This window comes from Panthera onca, chromosome B1 (assembly GCF_046562875.1).
Source record: "Panthera onca isolate mPanOnc1 chromosome B1, mPanOnc1 haplotype 2, whole genome shotgun sequence".
NCBI lineage: Eukaryota > Metazoa > Chordata > Mammalia > Carnivora > Felidae > Panthera > Panthera onca.
In genome coordinates, this window is record NC_138342.1 from 32,193,780 (window position 1) to 32,214,883 (window position 21,104).

Sequence of the window (21,104 nt, forward strand, 5' to 3'; positions counted from 1 at the left end):
CCGAGACCCGCGGCGCCCGCCGCGGCCCCGGCGAGGGCGCGGGCGGGGGCTCACCTGTGTGGTCCCCCGGCTGCCGCCCGCCCGCCCGCTCGCGATTCCCTCCAAAGCCTCAGAAATCTCAGTGCTCTCCGCGTGTGGCAACGTTGTTTGGAGAAAGGTAGCGCGGAGGCCGCGCACTCCTGCTCCTCCCCCTCCGGGTCCCCCACCCCCCGCTCCCATGCCCTCCCCACCCCGCCCCCCGCCGCCCCCCTCTTCGGACGGGGCGCGCGACCGCTCGCCCGCCGGAGCAAAACTTGGAGCAGCCTCCCGGGGCCTCTGGGAAGAAACTTGGGGCCATTGGGACTGAAGGCAGCATCCCATTCTCGATCCTGGAGCCCAAGAGCTGCCAGGGCGTCTGGATCCTCGGGGGCAGGAGAAAAGCGCTGGCCGGGTTTGGAGAGTCCTCCTCGGGGGCACAGAGAGAACCTGCCGCAGTGCCTGGAGCAAGGATTGCAGCGAGGCTGGAGGCGGAGAGCGCCTTAGGCAACTGCCTGCAGCGTTAGGGACTCAAGCCGTGTGGGGACGGAGACTGATCCCTGGACCTGGACCCTTGGGATTTACTTAACATTTCAGAGTGGCTTTCTTGGAGATGGCAGATAATACTTGGAATTGCCATAGCTTCTTTGGCAGATATCAGGGAGAATCTTCTGCTTTAAATCTTACAGCAAAACACAGTAATAATAGATGGAGAACATGTAAACTGGACTTATTTTTAATAAGTCAGGTTAAACGGAAATTGGACATTGCACACCTTCTTGGATTTCACTAAAATAAACATTTTATACTGGATTTTTTACTAGCTCAGAATGTATTTTTTCACTAGCATCACCTAAGATACTCTAAATATATTGATTAAATTCTCACTGAGAGTCTGGTATTTGGGGAGAAGGGTATTAATGGTATTCTGATTTCATTTACATTTAGTATCTAATTATTAGGCAAAATCTAGTAGGGGAACAGGGCAGTTGTTCATTATAGGTTTTTCCACTGGACACTTTTGCACCTTTTTTTTTTTTTTTAGTGTATTCTGTATGAATTTGAGCAGCATTTTTATAAGAAATCCATCTGGATGATAATCCACCTAACCGGAGGGAAGACTTGCTTTTAGAGAACAAAACAATCTGATAACATTAACATCTCCAAAATTTGGCAAATTACTGTTTTTTTAAAGAGAGAGTGGACAAATGAGTTTCTCCTGGCTTGAATCATGGAGTATGTTAGTTGACTTGAGCCTGTTAACAGAAATCTGAAATGAGATGTTTGATTAAACTCCCTAGAGAAACTGATATCTCAATTTCTACAGTCAGTGGGGTCTGCAGCAGAAGTATTAGAAGGAAACAGCCTAATGTACTATTGTAGGTTCAGTAAAGATAGACTTTAAGGAACAGTTGGCTTTCATGAAGGAGAATGCAAGTGTAAAAATCTTAGTGTGAATAACAAAGCAAAGTAGCTGCTAAGACCACAAAATCTTGTCAGATATAAAACATGCTATTGTTTTTTCACTGCAAAGTTTCTAAATTAAAACCCAATCTTCTGGTTGCTATGGGCACGGTGATGCCTTTTTTTTTTCTTTCTTTCTTTTTTTTACCTGTAGTTTTGTCTACACACAGATTCTTAAATCTCTGATAATGGAAACCTGAGTTGAACAGCCCTGGCTAAGTAACAGAATAGACATAATAATGGGGACAAGACTATGAATGGATTTTGCTACCTTAAATATACCTAAAGGAAAGTAGACATTTTAGGATATCTTATAAAAATCGATACTCTGTTGTACAGATTGTGTAACACTTTGGGGTTAAATGAAATGTCAGGAGCAGAATCATATTCTCAAAAGGTGAATTTCTTTCAGTGTGTGTACATGGAGAACAGATGTGCAGCTGTGTGCAGATAGGTTTCTAACTATGCAGTTGAAAAAGATGGTAAAATTTTGGGGTGATTTTAGATATCCCACTGTGTCTAGGAATTTCGTTCCGTAGCTAAGGGACACTTAAAACTGGTTCAATTTTCAGTTATGTGGGATAACCCAGTTGTCATCTGAATTCTTAATAGTGCTCTCTTCATTTTCCTCATGATGCTGAGACTGAACAGTAATCATTACCCCAACCCAGAATTTGATCATGGCTAGGGACCAGCCATTGGGATGGGGGAGAAAGAGACAAAAGAAATTGGAAGGGAGGCTGGTGTTAATTAGGAAGGTCTCTGCTGCCTGAATATGATAAAATCACATGTTCACTTATGATGTTTACTATATGTGGAAGCTCCTATTTGTAAATAGGGCAGGTCCCCTGTATAAAGCTGGTGTTATTATTCACACCCATAGAACAAACACCTCCACCCCCCTGTTGTTGTCTTAAAAAACTCCAGCTGCTCATGAATATAGGGTCAGGGAGGGCCGGCTAAATGTTTCTCTGTGCTTGCTCTCCAGTACAGCCAGCAGAGCTGTTTCCTGTTCTTTGTTTCAAGGCTGGGGTTTGCGTCATACATTCCAAGTGGCATATGTGTGCTCTTTCCTGTTTCAGGCTGTTTTCTGGTAGATCAGTAGCCCAGACCAGGCCGTGGTCCCTGCCCCTAAACTCCCGATCCCCACCCAGGGAGTTATCATGTCTCTACACACTTATGATTGCTTAAGATCCCTGTGTTATGTCATAATGAGGAGTCAGTTAACCTTTTTACATATACCCTTTGCTCCAGTGTGTTTCTATGAGTGAATAAATACTTGTACCTTTTTACATTTATCATGGCCAGATTGCAATTTGGAGACGTTTGTGTACAGATCCGCCAGAAATCTGAAGGAGGTTGCATTTGTTTTTCATTTCTTGTTTTGAGGTGGGAGGCTGTTTGTTTGGAGATGGGCATTTTGCCCTGAAGCTGTCAATTTTGGAGGGGGAATTACCACCTAAGAGTTTAGACGACCTAGCTGTTCTCTGAAGGATGTGGCCCACCCTTGTTCGCAAGGGAACACTGGAGCTCTAGGCAGAGGAGGCTTCACTGGATGGAGAGTCCAAGCTGTCTTGGCAGACTAGGCTTTTAGAAAAAGTGTTGAAACAAAACATAAGATATATTGAGAAAGTCCCAGGATCATTTCTTTTAAAGACAAAGCTATAAGCGCTAGGATAATTTTCCTAAGGACAAAGATGTATTCTACATCTGATCTCCGGCCTGTTTGAAGAATAAAAAGCCCAGAGAAAGGGAGAACTGGAAATGAGAAATTCATTTTAATGATAGTTTGGAAAAGTTTAATCTTATATTTTGAAAACAGAAGGAAAACACTCTTGTTTTTACTGTTTTACAACGCCAACTTTCTCATAATCCCACTTTTTTTTTTTTTTTTTTTTTTGTATATTCTGTCAGTTGCGGGAGAACACATTTCTGGGTTAACTCTTCAAAACCTACTAAATTTTTCTGTGGGTTCTTCAGAAACTAAGTTTTAAAGAAGTAGTTGGATAAGAAAACTAACCTGCAGGTTTCTTTTTAAACTTACTTTTGGGTTTTCTTATAACATCTAAAGGAATTATCTACAATGTTCTCTGATGGAATTAATTCAGAATTGCTAAGGCAGCAAATCAGACCCTATCCTCCCCAAAACTGATGTTAATAGTACTTTGGTTTTTAACTTCACATGCCACTGCATTCTTTCTTTATGTATGAAGGGAAATATATAATATGATGTTAGGAAAGCTACTAGAATCAAATAGAAGGCTATTGATGACCTTCCTTGAAAAAAGATGGGAGTTTTGGAAGCTTTCAATAACATTTTTCTTTCTCTTTTGGGAGAAGCGAACTTGAAATATTAAGTTGACTTGTAGCATAAGAGGCCTTTAAACCAAAATTTGTAAGTAACCCAAATTGAAGCAACTTTTTCAATTTTAGTTCCAAAGCTGTTAACAATGCAACTAGATTTAAGCAGACAATTTTTATTTGGCTTATTCCAGCTTCATTCTTGCCTCCCCATTTTGGGGAAAAAAGGGAGGAGTTTGGCTAATAGACATGATTAGGGTCTAATGTACTTTATCAGGAAAAAAAGAAAAAAACTTTGCAAGCTTTTAAGTACTAAGCTGAACAATTTGGAAAAATTATACCAGTTGATAGTTACTGTAATTACAGAAGGAAAAAATGGGAATAATCATTTCATTTCTTGACCATGCAAATCATTATTCCTAATTTAATTCAATTTTATTTCCATCTCCCTTTTAGATGCTTGCCTTCTTAATATTTCCAAGTCAATATTTTTGCTGTAAAGAACAGCTTTCTTAGGTCGTACTTCTTACTCTGTTTTTTTCACACCAGTTGTGTTTAAGAAAAAATAAATATAAGCATCCTTTTCCTTGAAATACTAGGAATTATATTATTCTGGAAATTGGGTTTCTTTCTGAAGTGCTTCATATTTACTGGTTCTAGGTTTCAAAAAAAAAAAAAAAATCCCTAGAGGCATAAAACCATTGATATCTGGTTTGCTAATGTGTAATGTTCTGGTCGAAATTCATCTTAGAGTGAATTGCAGGAGGATTGTGGTGCTTTTTAGCATTCTCATTTTCAAGCCTGATCTGTCCCTTTCTTAGACCCCAGTTCTCATCTGAAGCGGTAATGCCAGAGCTCGAGACAGGAAACCAGACAGCAGTCTGCCCTGATAAGGGAGAGCATTGTCTAAAGGAGGTAGCTTTGCCCCCCGCCCCCCCACAACTCTCCTTCCTTGAAATTTGGTAGTAATGAAAAAGAGACACTATGCTATAGACACAGTTCTGCACCCTAACTGGGACTGTTTTCTCCCAAAGCAAAAGTATCCTTTTAATTGGATCTATGCTTTTTCTGGAATGTTACCTACCAGTTCAATGGAACATTAAAAAAAATATATATTAGGATCCGTATATTTTGTATCCCTTGGTCAGGGTGTTCAATAGTAAAGTTCATTTTCTAGCAAAACAGGTTCCTGGAGCTTTTTGAAACTCCTTCTATTGTGCTGGCAGGCTGAATACATTATCATTTCCTCCATCTAATTATTAAGGGGAGCTGGAGACCGAATGTGGCAAGTTAAGTGGCCCTTCAGCCCATGCATTCCGAACAAACCTGGGTCTAACTCTTACCCTGAATTTTAGGAAGGGGGTGCTTTCCAAGGTAGCCCCCTGACCCAGAGGACTCTCAAGAGAGCCCAGCTTAGCCTGGGACATGCTTAAGGGGGTTACCAATCTCTGGAAGGCCTGGGGATCTCCAGGGATGGCCTGGGGCTAGTCTCAATCCAGATCAGTGGAGTTTGGCCAAATCTAGACATAAGAGATCAAGTGGACACTGAGGGCAGTGCATTCTACCCTGGAGAGCGACCTGTGAATGAACTGTGGGTTTTTTCTCCTTTGGCCTGTACACCTTCTGTCTACTAACCTCTGTGCTTCGGTCTAATCACTGAAATCCACTCCTTCAGCTCTTCTTGTGCTTTATATCCTGCTACCTTCCAAAGCTTTGCACCCTAAAACTACTTTCCTTACCAACTTCAAGTTCCTATTCTGCTCCTTTCTCCAAACAAGGAAGTTTTTCCTCTCCCGAGCCTCCCAAACTTTTCACACTAACTTTGCGTTTTAGGTTTTAGAAGATGATCTTCAGGCTAGCTAGCTTCACTGGCCCCTGGCAAGTTTCACTAGTATGGCACCTGGTATACAATCATTGCAAGGCCCTTGCCCTTCTTTTTATCCTCACGTGTAAGAAGGGTAGTTTGACATCCATTCATTTATTCATCTCATAAGTATTTATTGAGCACGTACTCATTAGGGCTAATCTCAAATTATGTGCAGTCATTATTATTAGTTATGCCACAGGATGGAGTAAGTCCCGAGTGATCTAACCTGAAAAGGCATTTTGAAATCTTAATTACCCTCTGGAACCTCCCCACGGCACTGCCTAACCTGGGCCAGCAGGCACTGCACACATCCCATACCCTCTGTTACCCGGGGAGTGACCCCAGTGTGAGATGACTGCTTAAAAAAGCGCTTCCCATGGCCCAGACTCTGAAGCAGAGCAGAAAGTGCCCTGGGTCTGCAGGCAGGCAGATGCGTTTCTGGTCTTGGCTACAGCTCCAACCAGCTCTGCAAATTTGGGCGAGTCATTTCACCCCTGTTCCTCCAATTTCCTCATTCCTAAAATGGGGGTGAGGGCCTGACCCTTCCGCCTTTGTACAGCTATTATGATGGTTTCCGTATTTACTTGGGTAAAGCTGCCAGTTTTTTTCCGAGCAGTTTTATGGACCAATTGCAGGTGCACTGGCTAGGAAGAATAATAGCCTAGTTTGGGGCCTTCAGAATGTGTCTTTTGATCTTATGTCCAAGCGTGCACACTAAGACACTGGGTCAGCAGCAGGGGCCGGTTGAGAGGAGTTGAGTCGCCACTACTAGAACTACTGGGTCCCTACATTCCACATCCCCTGTGGACAGATGTGTTCGAAGGAATCGCTAGCCCATGATCGCTGTTTGTGGTGTAATGTTGTCCTCTGCCTGGGCAGGGAGCAGAGTAGAGTGCCAAGTTCACCACTTTTGAAGTCAGACTGTTTAGGGTTCAAATCCTGGCTGTACAACTTAGCAGCTGTATGACCACGGGCAGATTGCTTTACCTCTCTGTTCCGTTGTTCTCAGAAGTAATGGGAAAATAGTACCCACCCACCTGATAGGCACTCAGTGACACAGTCCATGTAAAGAACAGCACCTGGAGATTCAGTCATGAAGATGGTGATCATCCTGTGATGGCAGGAAACCTGTGACATCACCTAGCCCCTTGCTTTCCTTGGTCAATAGAAGTATCCTTAAAAAACCTACAAACTCTCTCTCCCTCCCCCTCCCTCCTCACACAATATTGCCTCTTCCCTCCCTCTTTTTTTTTTTTCTCTTTCTTTTTTTTCCCCCCCTCTTCTATTCTAGGTTTTAAAACAGAGGATGAGAGACCGTGACACTCGATTTGTTTAGAAGATCTCCCTGGGTAGGTAATACAAAATAACTGGAGGATGATACTAATAAGGTCTCTAGAGGACCCCTAACAGTCAAGTCAAGGGTAGGAGCTGTAACATTTTCTAAGAAAGTTTGGTTTAACAAGTTTCCTTTCAGGTTAGGCCCTCTAACCCCTGTTACTTACGTAGGGGGAAATTTCAAGTGTTCTCAAGGGCCAAAGGAAAAGCAAAGGCCGTGGAGGTCCTACTACGGGCTGAGTGCTCTTAGAGCCATTCCTCAGGCCTGCCAGAAAACTAGTGAGCAAGCCTCACCTCCTCTGAGGACTTGGGACGGGGGCGCCCATTTGCCACTAAGGAAGTGTAAGGCACTCCTGTCCTTCAGGTGCTCCCAATCCAGGTGGTGGTCTGAGACAAACCGTTTAAAAGACCTGCCCATCTAGGTAAGAAGGGGTGGCCTCAGATCAGCCGGGGCGCAGTCAGCCTGCTGCACTGCGTGGGGAGGGCCTTGAGCTGGTCTTTGAAGAATTAGGAGGATTTAGATAAGCCGGAAGGGGACGGGGCATTCCACACTGGTTGCCCAGCATCAGGGCCAAAAATGAACAAAGGCACGGGGGTGGGGGGAACGGGGTAGCCAACGCGAGGGGCGCTTTGAGCAGGGGGAGGAGGGGGGCAGCCGGTTAGAAAGGGGGTGCGGAGCATGGGCGCCTGGACCCACTCTGCACACCCTGGGGGTCCCTTTGGAGGAAGGTTTGTGAGCTTGGGTGAGAAGAGGGCTTTGAGAACTGTCAGTTGCAAGTAGCAAGATCAGGACGAATTGGAGGGACCAAGGGACGCGGTGGGGAGACCAGTGGAGGGAAAATCCAGTAACACAGTCTTGAGGCACTGAGGGCCTGGCTCCCAGTGGCAGTAGTAGGGAATGGAAAGACAAGTTGGTGAGGAAGAAGACTTGAAAGATGACCTCTAGGTTTCCATGGTGAATGACCAGAAAATAACGCAAATGGGTTGGGGGGGTGGGGTGGGTGGGGGGCTGCAAGCAGCCTTTCTGAGGCAGGAGCAAGGAGAAGGAGGATTTGGGTTGGGGACATGTTGAATTAATTCTCTCACATAGCAGTGGTTCGAAATGCCTTCCTCTCTTCTCTTTTGTTTACTTTTGAAGCGTGAGGGCAGTATTAGCTCACGGTTTCACATCCAGAGGCTTGGTGGCTCTGAGAGGTAAAATTTTTAATGGAGGCTCCTCAGGAGCTGAGGGAATTACCACCACCCTGACAATTCTTTCTGGTTATTTTTAAGGTTCCAGCCATCCCTGCTCAGGCCGGAATTTCCAGGAACTGGTGCTGACCGGAGCCAGTTGGCCCCTCCCAGCCTCCCACTGCCTCCCGGGTGGGGCCCCATGGGTGGAGGCCCCTTGGGGTAGAGTGGGGTGGGTGTCCAGCGATAGGGCACCAGTGGAGAGGCAGTGTGGCCTCACGCAGCCCGTCTGGGTTTGATTATATAACGCTTCTCAGAAGAGAATTGTGAGGACTGAGCCTAGCCTCTTAAGATACGTACACTGAAGGATTGATTATTACACATCATGGGCATTTTTCAGTAAACTAAAACACAGAATTGTCTGAGAGCATAAAGAAGGAAAACAGCTGTGTAAACTTAGTAGGCAGAATGATTTGCATTTGCGAGAAAATTTCTTTAAGAAAGGTGTGGAATGCTACTAACCAGGTAGCCTTGAACTTGAGAGTTTACCTGAAGGATACGGGTTTGGGTTTCCCAGCTCCCACCCCTGCTTCCCCGGGCCTCGGTCTAGAAATGTGTAGGGATTTTGCTTGGTTGTTACCTTTGCACCTGTCCCTATTTACATGCAAAATCAATTGCTTCACTCGGTCTTTCCGAAGTACAGGGTGTGGACAGACTCTTATCTGAAGCCATGTCCTGTTTGGACAAGTCGAACTCGCCTTGGCAACGCTCCATAGGGTGGAGCAAATGGGTGGAGGCAGGAAAGTAAAATTGGGTGGCTTGTTAGCAGAGAGAGGAGAGAGGGCGGATTGTTTGCTCACTGGATCATTATATTTAATCTAAAACTAAATAATTAACTTCTTTCCCATTTACAAACATTTTGATGCAGAATAGCTAAATCTAATTTGTGAGGGGCAAAGATTTAGAAACACTCCATGGAATTTTTTCCTTTCAAACCAACAATAGAAGACAAAGGTAGGTGAAACTCAACCAGGAATATGAAAATGGGGGTGGGGGGGGGGGCAGTTCCAGGAAGGTGCCAGCATCTGGCTGTTCTGGAAGGAGCCTCCAACTTAAAAATGCTTTCTCACATCTGTTGCCTGGCCCCCTGTACTCCTGGCCAGGGCCACTGCCATTAAATATTTGACTCTTCCGGAACTATGGAAGAGTTTGGGTACAGAAGTGAAGAAAGAAGTGTTTCTTTTGAGAGGAACTTCAGCTGCAAGGATGCCTGCCTGCCCTTTTTCTTCTCCTGATCAAGAATTACACACACACACACACACACACACAATTTTTGGGTTTTTTTTTTCTTTTATCCCCTGCAGTTCCTTTGGGGAGTAAAGGGTGAGGGAAGGCGGTGCACTTCCTCTTTTACATCCAAACTCGGGAGAGTTAAGGTGCTTGCAGATGGTGTCTCGCTTTGGTCTCACTGTTTTTCTCCCTACACCTTGCTGAGGTCAGCTGGGAAACAAAGATTACTACAAACAAGCCGTGTAGGAAAATGCAGGGACCCTTTGAGGATCTGAGGAAGAGATATGGAAAGTGCCCAAGAAGGGAGAATGTCAGAAGCAAATCTTGCTATATCACAAGAAACTTCGCTTCAGACACACACACACATTCTCTCTATGTCTCTGTCATGCTTCTCAGGAAGGGGCAATCACTTATAAGATTGTTTTTATAATAAAACTTGCTCTAGCTTCTAGACAAGCTACTTTCAAAGGAAGTTTGGTGACATCATAGCTACCTCTTACATTAAGGGCTGTGTTTGTTTCTAAGCTCTGTCCCTCATTTGTACCCTCGTAAAGCAACTGTCGGGTAGGGGGGTGGTGGTGGACTGGATAGGACTGTGAGATGGAACTATATTGCTTCTGAAACTATGTAAATGGATTCACCAAAGCTTTTAAATACATAAATCACACATTCTTTCATTTTGGCAAAAAATCTGGCCCTTATTTTGACTTCTGAAAAGTCCAAAGTGTAAGTAGAGAGAGTGAAGGGAAATCTTTCTATTCCTTTTGGGAGAAAATTCAGTTGTATCAGCCCTTCCCAGCAAAATAAAACAGGGAAGATGACATTGTTCCAGTTATGGAAAATGATTTTGGCAAGTTAAATACAACTAAGATGGAAATGTATTAATGATTGGAAAATAGTTGTTAGAAAAAAACAGAACCACACTTGGGGCTCCTCATCTCTGGGATACCTACATAAAATGGTTACCAGAATTCCTGGGCCTGCTTAAAACCCACTAGGTTTAAAGACCCTGAGGTTGGCAAACTCATTTTACTTACTTCGTCCTTAGCTTCTAATACCTGTTGTAGTGCGCCACCTACTGGTTCTACTTAAGACTGCGGTCAGTGTTGGTGAACTAGATTTCCTACAGCATTTGCGTTTTACTTAGCCTTCTTTTCTAAGGAGGGCTGTATCCCCGGTACATGAGGTGCCCATGTGTAACAAAAGCCACCAGGTTCTAATTCTTTCAGTGCATAAACTACTTCTCAGTTCTACGGAAGGCACCTTGGAGACATTGCAGTCATTCTTCCGATTCTAGACCAAAATCCAAAGACAAGGTCAATGCCAGTAGCAAAAGTGGTCTCTTCAGAGATAGGCACAGTAGTTACAAAGTATAAGTTTTCCTGAAAATCAATAAACAGAAGCCCGATTTGTGTTAATGTGTTTGATTCTCTTCCTAAATTTGGTTTCTTTCTAGCTTAGCTTCCCTCTCGTTTCTATTAAAAGTTTTAATTATGGAAGTAATACATTTAAAAATTGGCACAGAGATGTGTGTGAAGTTGTCCCATCCCACCGCCCCTCCCAGGAAGGGCTGTCTTGTGAACAGTTCAGAGTGTTCCGTTTTCTTTGTGTGTCCCTCACCTTCTCTTGTTCCATATCCTGTAGCTACCACTGAAAGTATAGTCAGTCATTTTAGAAACAACCAAATTGGGAGCAGAGTGTTAGTTAGACATGTAGATGGAACGATGAGTGAGTTTCCTTCTGTTTGCAGTGACACTCGAATTCTGCACAGATTTTTACTGTCCAGCGATGCCTTGGTCAGCTAGGAGTTTCAAAATGAGATATTCTAATTCTACCACTCATTTTTCATTTACTAGCTGAAATACTTCTATAATGAGAAATAGCCCTTGGCCGGCGATTGAGTTACTCTTGAGGTACAGTTCTGAACAAATAAGCATACCTTTACAATTATTTTTTAATAAGATAAACCAGTTTCATTAGGGCACATGCTTTCTGCGAGACTTTTTTCTCATGATTACAAGTCTCATGAAGCATTAATTTCCTTAAATTTAGATAAAAGGTAAAAATTGAAAATGCCAGTGATTTGTACAATGTCTTGAAATGATAAGAGATATAGTAGGCTAATGTGTCATTCACTTCTAAATGGATTTAGTCGTCACTGCTGTGGGCAGTAGGAAAAGTCATTAAAGGCTTTATGAGCTAAATGGTGGCGTTAGAATTTGACCCAGAGTCCGTCTCCTGATGCCATTGTGTGCTCTTAGCTGGTAGTCAAGAGGGTAAGGTACCCTGAGGCGTGCACATGCTGGGAAGCTATTGCAGTAGTACAGCTGGGAAGTGACAAGGTCTCATGTGACCTCAGGCAGGATGTAGGCAGCTAGTCACTTTTGAACTAAATTCAGTGTGAGTTTTTTTTAAGGGTGGAGGGGACGGATCTCTAAGGCTAGGTCTCTTAGCAAAGAGGCAAATACTTGGCATTGCTCCAGAAGTTGGAACCAACAGATTTAGTATCATGTATACAGCATGTGTATCCAAAACCTGTGTACGTATTTGTTGGTAGAAACTATTCACAGCACAAAGAGTTATGTTTTGCTTTAAATTTCATTTGATCTTCCTAAAACATTACAGGTAAAGGAGGGGTCATCTACATTTTAACATGGGAGAAGGGTTGTCCTATGGCAGGTCTAAGTCCTATGGCAGGTCTCAGGCACATCTCCTGCTTGAATCTGGAGAACAGGGCTTTTTCACTGTGCACCTGAGAAGAAGAGTGCTTTTATTTAGAAGGATTCTCGAGATACCCTCTAGTAGAGTGGATGAATCCCTAAGAGTAAATTAAATTTAAAAGGCTTGGGGGAGGGGTGGCCAGCCAAGGGTCAGGGCCGCTGAATTACCTGACCTCATTGATGTAAGCAGGAGATCTCACATCCTTTGTTTCCACTGCGAGGCACTGGACAGCGATTCTTAGAACCCTATCCATCTCTGCAGCTGCGAGGCTGGGAACTGGTTAATAATAGATCCTAAGACACAAAAGGGGTTTTCATCCTTCATTATGAAATCATCCATTTTTCACTGGCTGTTGGGGTTTGTTTTTGCTGGCACACATAAGAGGGTATTAGCACCATTGATTTGAGCAGCCTGGTATCAAATTGTGTTCACAGATTATAATACATACTGTGATGCAAGAAAATAAAATTCGAAGTCAGAGCCTTATGTTGAGTTAACGATGAGACTCACGTGTTGTCATGAGACCCAGAACAGTGTTTCTTCAACAGAGCAAGGGAGCACTAAGAATGCACAGTATTACTTTTATAATTGTACGTGAAGGTTTCTTAGTATAATGCAGCGTGCATGGATATGACGCACTACAGGACCGCTGTCGTGGAAGTTGGGGTGGGAATGGGGAGTTTTAACACGGAAATACAGGAAGTAACCTAGAACTAGAGACTTCTGCAGCTTTTTCAGGTAGAATGCAGTCCGGAACTTAATTCACTTTTCGACCCGAACCAAAGTGGTCCAATAAAGATCTTGCCTTTAACCAAAGCTCTGAACCCTTAAACCAAATTTGAATAGTAGGTGCCTGAAGCAGGTTGTTGAAGATCTGGGTAGTAGCCAGGCAGTGATTCCAAAAGCTATGGAATGCAGTTGTATGTTGAGCAGACTGAGTATCTTGTCTTGTGGGGAAGGGGTTGGCTTGATGTCGATTAGTGCCGAAGTGAACCAGTCCAGAACACAGGAGGGAAGGGATAATAGGAGCATAACAGTAGAAGAGAAGAGTAAGGCCAGACAAGATTAAGATGGACATTTCCTTTACATCAGGCTAAAGATTGGCTTATTTCCTAATGAGGAATTGGAGTGAATACAGACTAACAGTCTTCATGTGTGAAACGTGCTTAGAAAACAAGGGGCAGGGGGGCTGGGGGGGGCGGCTCGAGACCTGAATATAGGCATTTCACTCGAGGAGACATGCAGGTGCTACATAAAGATGGAGAAGATTCAACTTGAATAATCACATCAATTTCGAATATAAATAGTTTGCCGTTTTGAAACAAACTAGCAGTTTTTATTTTTTTAAGTGGTGATACACATTGCAGGTGGGCATGTTGGGAAATGGGTTCTATTTGTGGGAATAGTAGAGCAGTTTTCCTGGATGATACATCAAATGGTTTGGAAAATATACGTGCTTCTCATCCAAGAATTCCCCTACGTAAAATTTACCCCATTTAAGAATGTGCAGGACATGAATATGAAGACACTGCCATCCATAATGGCAAAAATTTAGAAGCAACCTAACTGCCCAACAGAAAGGGATAATATAAATAACCTGATCTGTTCGCACAGTGGCACACGGAATTTGATGGTACGGAACCATCAAATGTTTTTACTGAAAAACATTTGCCCAGTCAGTTGTCAAGTGAAATTATGAGCATGCATATTACAATCCTTTTAAAAAGAGAGTTTGGAAGGATAAAAACAAAGATATCAATGATGATTGGTTCTAGGTTTTCTTTTGGTTGTCTTGTTTTTTTCTTGAGTTTTCTGTAATGAACATAAGGAAAAATGTTTCACGTTCATATGTCATGTGAACTTCTGTTGAGTTGTACAGCAGTCTTAAGCAAGCTTTGTTGCTCAGAAGGGGCTGTACGTATTGTTCCAGAAATGTCAGGGTTTATGTATTTGAGTTAGAAATGCCAGTTGGCTCTCATCTACTTAGGACCATGGAATCTGGTTTTAATTATGTAAAATGGCATCTTTCATAGGTAAGGAAAATAAATTCCAGCCATTCCGGGGCTAGGGGAGAGGAAGGAGCAGAGAAGGGGCTTGAGGAATATTATGTTTTATTTTTACTGGTTTATATTAAGGTAACCTTGGGATTTATTTGGACACCTTGTTTTGTTTTCTAGGCCAAACACCAGAGCACCCTAGAAAGCTTAACTAAAAGAATGCTCATGTTTGACCCAGTCCCTGTCAAGCAAGAGGCCATGGACCCTGTCTCCGTGGTAAGTTTTCCAAAATTGAACACCTCTTCTTATTTATTCCAAGTGGCAAGAGCATTATTGTGTGTTGTGTTATTCCTTAAAGTTACTCATCTCTTGACAGGCATTTGGTGAACAAACTTTTCTCAAAGCCTCAGGGAGTAAGTGGAGCAAATACCCCCCAGCAACCGTGCGCCCTTGTATAAATGAGATCCACATCTCAAGACCTGTGCCCAACGCTCCTCAGGGTGTGATCGCACCGAACTTGGGTCATAGGCGAATCTGGTCATGGCAGAAGTAGACTTACAGAAATTCCTCAGTTACCAGCTTTTCAGTTTGGGCTCTCGGGATTATTGGTTTCAGCCAAAAAAAGTTCAGCCAGACTGATTTTTAAAAATTAATGTGGATCTGGGGACATTAAAAAAGAAGAAAAATCCTGTACTCAATGTTTATCATGGTTAGGAAGCAATTTTCGAATGTACTTTTATAAGAAATCTGCATCAAGAACATGATTATTTTGAGGTTTTTTTTTTTTTTTTTTTTTTTTTTTTAATTGAAGATCACCCCAATTATATAGAAAGAAGAGTTTCTTTAAAATGTTTGTGAATGTCCTTTTTTTAATACAGGAAGAAAAAAAATATTCCAGTTTGTCTCATTTGGTGTTCAGCATGTCCTTCACAGAGCTGATTTAAAAAGATGAAACCTAAAAAAAAAAAAGTCCTCATTCCTACATGTAAATGCATTCAGAATAAAAAGATTTGCTTAAAAACCTATGACAGCAGCTATGCTGAGCTGTGACTGTATGAGATGGCTGAGGAGAAGCTAGCGAAGGAGAGAACTTGGTGGGGAGAACGGGATTCCTTTCCACTTGGGAGAGTCTGGCTGGGAGGGAATCTTGTTCCGTGCGTCTTTCAACACCTTTGTGCTAAGCTAGCCCTCTGTGGGCCCGGCCCATCGAGATGCTTCTCCCCGCAGGTGGCTAGGAGTTTGGCCAGGTGTTTCCGTAGGTACAGCCCTGGTGCTGTGAACATGGGGCACGGGCAAGGACAGAAAGGGGTCCAAGGACTTGAGTCAGGGGGTGGCGTCCACCTACGGTGATCTGGTTGAGTGAATATGAAGTAACAAGACAGTGCTCCCACTGTGCCTTGCTCTTTTCTTCCATGGCTTGGAAAATAGTCACAAGGGGAAAAACTTGGCCTGCGTTGTGTATCTGAAGGTTGGTAATGACACGCTTGCAAAATTAGATCATCCTTATGCATCGGCTGCCGAGGCTCCTGCCAAAAATGTTTATACAAGACACAGGGGTCACTCGGAGGCCCTTGGAACTGAGTTGCCATGGATATTACTAAGCCAGTGAAGTGTTTACCACTGTGTACAATGAAAAGTTAGGTCCAAGTGGCTTTAAGGAAATAACATTTACATTCCAGCATGATAACTGGATAACCAAGTGTCTGAATGTGATAATAACCGAGCAGTAAGAACTTCATTAATCAAAAAAGTAAATTGACTTCTGATGTTATTTCGTGCTGTCCCCGTATTCATCAACCCCTTACACCAAACTATTGCATGATCACATTGGAGAAAAATTGAGGTGTAAAATTTCCCTATTAATTATATCCTTGAAATATGAATAGGTTTTTAGTACTGGAGAAGATGATTAATTTTATAAATGATGCAGAACCATCTTTGATGCATTTAATATTCAGTATACTTCCCATGCTTTTAATCAGGCATGAAAATAGGGCTCAAGAGCCAATTTAAAGCTCAAATGAAGATCCACATTGCTAAGTTGGTGTGATATAATTAAGTGTAAGGAAATGCACTTGACTGAAAAAAAAGGAAATAAAATGAATTTGAAGTAACAGTTATAATGCTGTAACTTATATAAATATATGAAGTTAAAATATGTAGAAGGAAATTTGCAATTAATGGTCTCTAGTTTTCAACTTTCAGCTAGCACTTAGAGAATTTAATGAGATCATTTCACCAAAAGTTAGTGTCAGTCCTTACAATGAAATTTCTTTTTCCTGCTTCAGCAAAACCTCAGTTAGTGGAAACATTTGGGGAGTGGGATGTTGTTATTATTTTAGTTAACAAAGTTAAATAAAAAGCTTTTGTTTCCACTCTGGAATCTTCAAATTTTATCTCTCCTGCCTCTGTAGGTGGAGTGTGCTAAACCTAATTTATTATTCCTTTATTCCTTTTTTTTTTTTTTTATTCCACCTTTGACCTGAAGGCTGTTTACCTATTTGGCATTTTGCTACAGTTTAGAGAAAGTAAGGAAGTGTCATTTCTCTCTTAGTGAAATAGAAGCCTTCAATGCCGTCCTCTGCTAATAAACCTTGTGCTTGGAGGCAAACACTAAGTTTTTGGATTGCCCTATTAAAATTTGCAAGAATGGGGAACAGAGTAGAAACCCACCCTGTGCTGTATTCTGCTACTTACTGTCAATGCAATGTTGGCAAACCACCAGCAGCTCCTGGAGCCTCTTTTCTTTTTAATTTGTAAAATTGGAGATGATCACGTATAGAATACAAGGTAGCATGTGAATATAGAATGCACGTGTAAAAGAAATTGCTTTCTTGAAAGCATTTGAGTACACTTTAAAAGAAGGTTGAAAATTAATTTAATTCAGGAAGTGAGAAAGAAGACAAAGTTTTAAAAAGTATTTTCATATTTTATCCCTATAGGAAGATTAGTTTTGAATAAAGAAAGTGTTTTGTTTTTATTTGTTTGTTTGTTTTTTGTTTTTTTTTCTTGTAATGAAAATTGTCCCTCTAACAGACTCCTTCCAGGTTGAGAAGTACTTAAAATCAGTAGTGCCTCTGTTCTGTTCCAACAGAAACACATGACTTTTCTGAGCCTGGTAGAAAGAGAGCTTTCTACTTTTGTTTGCGTAGAAGGGTATGACATTTGCTGTTTCCAGAGTGTCTGTTTATACACGCACCACGCCTTCTTGCACTGGGAACCCCACCCTTGGTATGAAGATTCCTTTGACTTGCCATTGCCCTGTCACGGATATTCACTCTTTTTTTTCATATTAATGAGCAGTGAAATAGAGACTCCATCCATGTTTCGTGCAGTCACCCCATCCACTTAAACTGTCTTGGGATGGAAAACTCACCAAAACCATTCCCCATAAAACAAGAAATGACTGAAATTCTCACTTAAGTACAGTGATAGCTTTGAAAAATCATCCAAACCCTGTGCCTTTATCCCCGTCACAATTAATATCATTATTTTGGAGAATCAAAAGAACTGATACTTTCCTTAGTCTTGACAGTAGTAAAAACTTGCTCAGAGGGTGCATTAATTCACTTCATTCATTCATCAAGTGTTTGGTGAGCACCCATGCCAGACCCTCATCTCTCATTCTAATGAGAGGAAGCGATCCTCAAATGAATTACATGTGGTGTGCGGCTTGAACACGTGAATGTCAGTTACAACTCAGAAAGTACAACCCACGGCCACCCCTAGTGAGGGCCAGAAGGTCCTAGAGACCCTTGCCAGAGTCTGGTCTGCAGGCTGCTCTGCTCCAGCATATCAGGCATCCTTGGGTGAGCAGGTCTGCACCGGGGCATTGGGTGTCCATCAGTGGCCAGAGGAGCCTTTTCTACTTCATCAGCACTTGCCTCCTGTTTGGATTTGGTGCTAGTGCGGCACTTATTTGTACTGCTTTGTTAGAAGCCTGAAAAGGTCTGGAACAGAGCAGAAGCAACTATTACCAGGGTGTACTCAGTTAAGGCACACACCCGCAGCAAGCCCTGGATGGGTCCTTAGGCTGTGGAGAACCAGATTGCTGCAGGCTGATTGTAGCTGCTTGTGTGCTCCACCCAAATAAGTAAAGCACACACGTCCTATAGAAGGTTCTGATGAACATTGCTAAGGAATTTTCTAGTGAGATGGTTTGAGAAACCACATTTCTTAACCCTTTTACAAGGCGGTCAGACTGGAGAGAGTTAATTGTGTACTCTGTTGTGTATCCAAATGTGTACCCCCATCCTTTTGGCCCCATAGCCTTGCAAACACCGCCCATCACATCGGAATGGGGGACGGAGTGGGGGGGCATTCACTGGAGAGCATACTCAGCAGAAATGTGCATAATGTTTCTAAAACTGGGCTTTATGTATGGCTTTCTCTTTTTTTTTTATGGCTTGAGAAACCTGAGAATATTATTAAATTTGCAAATCTCCCAGGTTCTAAATTCCTACTTTCCTTAAACTCACCTCACAGTTAGAAAAAACCCAGCAATGACAGCAATAAAAGTGTGTCCTCATTTTGCTTTCTATTTAACTGCCAATAACTTGGCATTAAAATCTAGGTCATAGGGAGGTCTTTGAAGAATAGGGCTGAAAATATGGGAGCAGCTACATTTTGGTGAGTAGAAACAATTGGGAAAATGCTTTCCACTTCCTAAATTTTTGTTTCTAGCACCAGAACTTTTGCCCTTTTGAGATTTATAGAAGGCATGTTAACCTTGAGAAACAGAAGAAATCGTTTCCCCCTGTATTTAATTATGTCTTCAAACCCTTATTGTACATACTAGAATTTGTTTTCTTTTCTTTTCTTTTTTTTCTGTTAGTGAATCTGTGCCTCTTAACGTTCTTTATTTTAATATTTAAATGTAAATGTATTTAATATTATTATGGCTGCATGTTTGGGTCTCTCACCTTTGGTGGACTTATGTGTGCCTGGTTCTAAAGAACCCTTTTGATCCTTTCCCCTTTTGATTCTTGATACCTAACTCAAAGCTGTCTTTAAAGACAACCACTTAGGGGTGCCTGGGTGGCTTGGTCGGTTAAGCATCTGACTTCGGCTCAGGTCATGATCTCGCAGTCCGTGAGTTCAAGCCCCGCGTCGGGCTCTGTGCTGACAGCTCAGAGCCTGGAGCCTGTTTCAGATTCTGTGTCTCCCTCTCTCTGTGACCCTCCCCCGTTCATGCTCTGTCTCTCTCTGTCTCAAAAATAAATAAACGTTTAAAGACAACCACTTACATATTTTGCATTTCCTGATTGTATATCCTTCCACATCCTTGTTTTTAAGCAGTATTATCAGTGAAAATTCTTTCCCCTTTTAAATTGTATTTGAATGATTTACCAAATTTTCATACTAGAAATTAGTGGTTTTATTCTGTATCTCTTTATCATTTACAGCCGTGCTGTTCAAAAGGGGTCTATGCACCTAGGGCCACTCCCCAGAAATTCAGAATCTGCATTTTAACAAGATCGTCTGGTGACTTCGTGCACAGTAAAGTTTGAGAAGCCCTGATTGGGAAGTTCAGATGCATTATAGTGCAACTCCTTGTCTAGAAAGAGAAGGGACTTCGAGCACCACAGTGTGTGTTAAGCTCCTTATCTCATTGAATCCAATTTTAATTTTAACCTCACGACCTCCTAGGATACGGGTGTTCAATGTCACCTTGACAAGTTTTGCCATATCCTCATGGCACCTGCACTTTTAATATTTAGTAATTTTTCTTGCCCTTTTTTTTGTAGAATTGCTTTTTTAACGTAATAAACTTTTTCTGAAAAGGAAGTTTATATCGCTACTGTAAAAAAAAGTTTTTTTTTCTTGCTCATTTAAATAAACACGTAACCATTTTAAAGCACTGTGTATTTTTTGTGTATTCTCGAAGTATCTTCGGTACCCCCAGAGAGACGTGCACCATACTGCAAGAATCACTGCTCTACGAGATTATAGAGATTGCGTTGGCAGGGATAAAGAAGGGACAGAAGAACAAAACACATAATCTTAACGATGAGAAACTGACTTCAAAAGCAGATAAAGATAAATACTGCCAGGTCCCATGCTGCCCAGGAGAAGGGAGTTTTAGAAGCAGCTCTGGGGATTCTGATGCATAGCCAGGTGGAGATTTCACTTCTGGAGTCCCAGAAAGGAAAGGATGTGATCTCGGTAGTAATCCCAGTTAAAAAAAAAAAAACAAAAAAAACACCACTGCTGACCCACAATTATTTATAACTCACAATAGTGGCCACTGGGGGACTGGGGTAGCCCAGAAATTTATCATGCATTTAAGCTCCATTGGTGGGTTTTCTTGGTTGCATCATGAGCTGGTACTGCCTCAGAATCTGGAATGCATAGGCTTTTAGAGCTGGAAGAGAGGCATAGCATGTTGCTGATCACTTTCACTATACAATATTCAAATACAAGTAGTTTTCTGCAGATCGACTTGACATGTTATCACTAAAAATTTCAGCTTCCCTAAAATACTCACGAGTAAAGGAAATAGCTTATATTGAGTTTAAAAAGCATCCGACAACAAAGACTTTTTTTCAAGTTTAGTTAAGGAATAGAAGTAATTCTAGTAGGGGTGCCTGGGTGGTTCGGTCGCTTAAGTGTCTGACTCTTGATCTCAGCTCAGGCAGTGATCTCATGGTTCATGAGACTGAGCTCTGTGTCAGGCTCTGCACTGATGGTGGGGAGCCTGCTTGGGATCCTCTCTCTCTCTGTCCCTCCCCAGCTGGTGCTCTCTCTCTCTCTCTCTCTCTCTCAAAATATCAATAGATAAACTTTAAAAAACATTTTTTTTTAAAGTAACTCTAGTGAATTCCCTGGCCAAGGACCACACCCATAGTATGCAATGATTAAGATTGATTTGTATTTAAAGTTGGTAATATTCCATTATTCTGAATCCATAAGAGAGAAAGGTATTTAAAGATAAATTAGGTCAG

At 42.2% G+C, this 21,104-nt stretch overlaps 1 protein-coding gene across 2 annotated transcripts in view; it reads left to right on the top strand.

Annotated features, from left to right (window-relative positions):
* The window catches only part of KLF3 (KLF transcription factor 3), a 35,301-nt gene that overhangs the window by 740 nt on the left and 13,457 nt on the right, over positions 1–21,104 (top strand). The window contains exons 1-2 of one of the 2 annotated variants that reach the window (XM_060655254.3): positions 8,056–9,166; positions 14,341–14,436. In XM_060655254.3, coding sequence (XP_060511237.1) covers positions 14,380–14,436 — 57 coding nt within the window. In that variant the 5' untranslated portion in view covers positions 8,056–9,166; positions 14,341–14,379. Of the gene's footprint in view, positions 1–8,055; positions 9,167–14,340; positions 14,437–21,104 lie in introns of those variants that run through there. The other variant, XM_078446211.2, reaches the window with a different exon arrangement.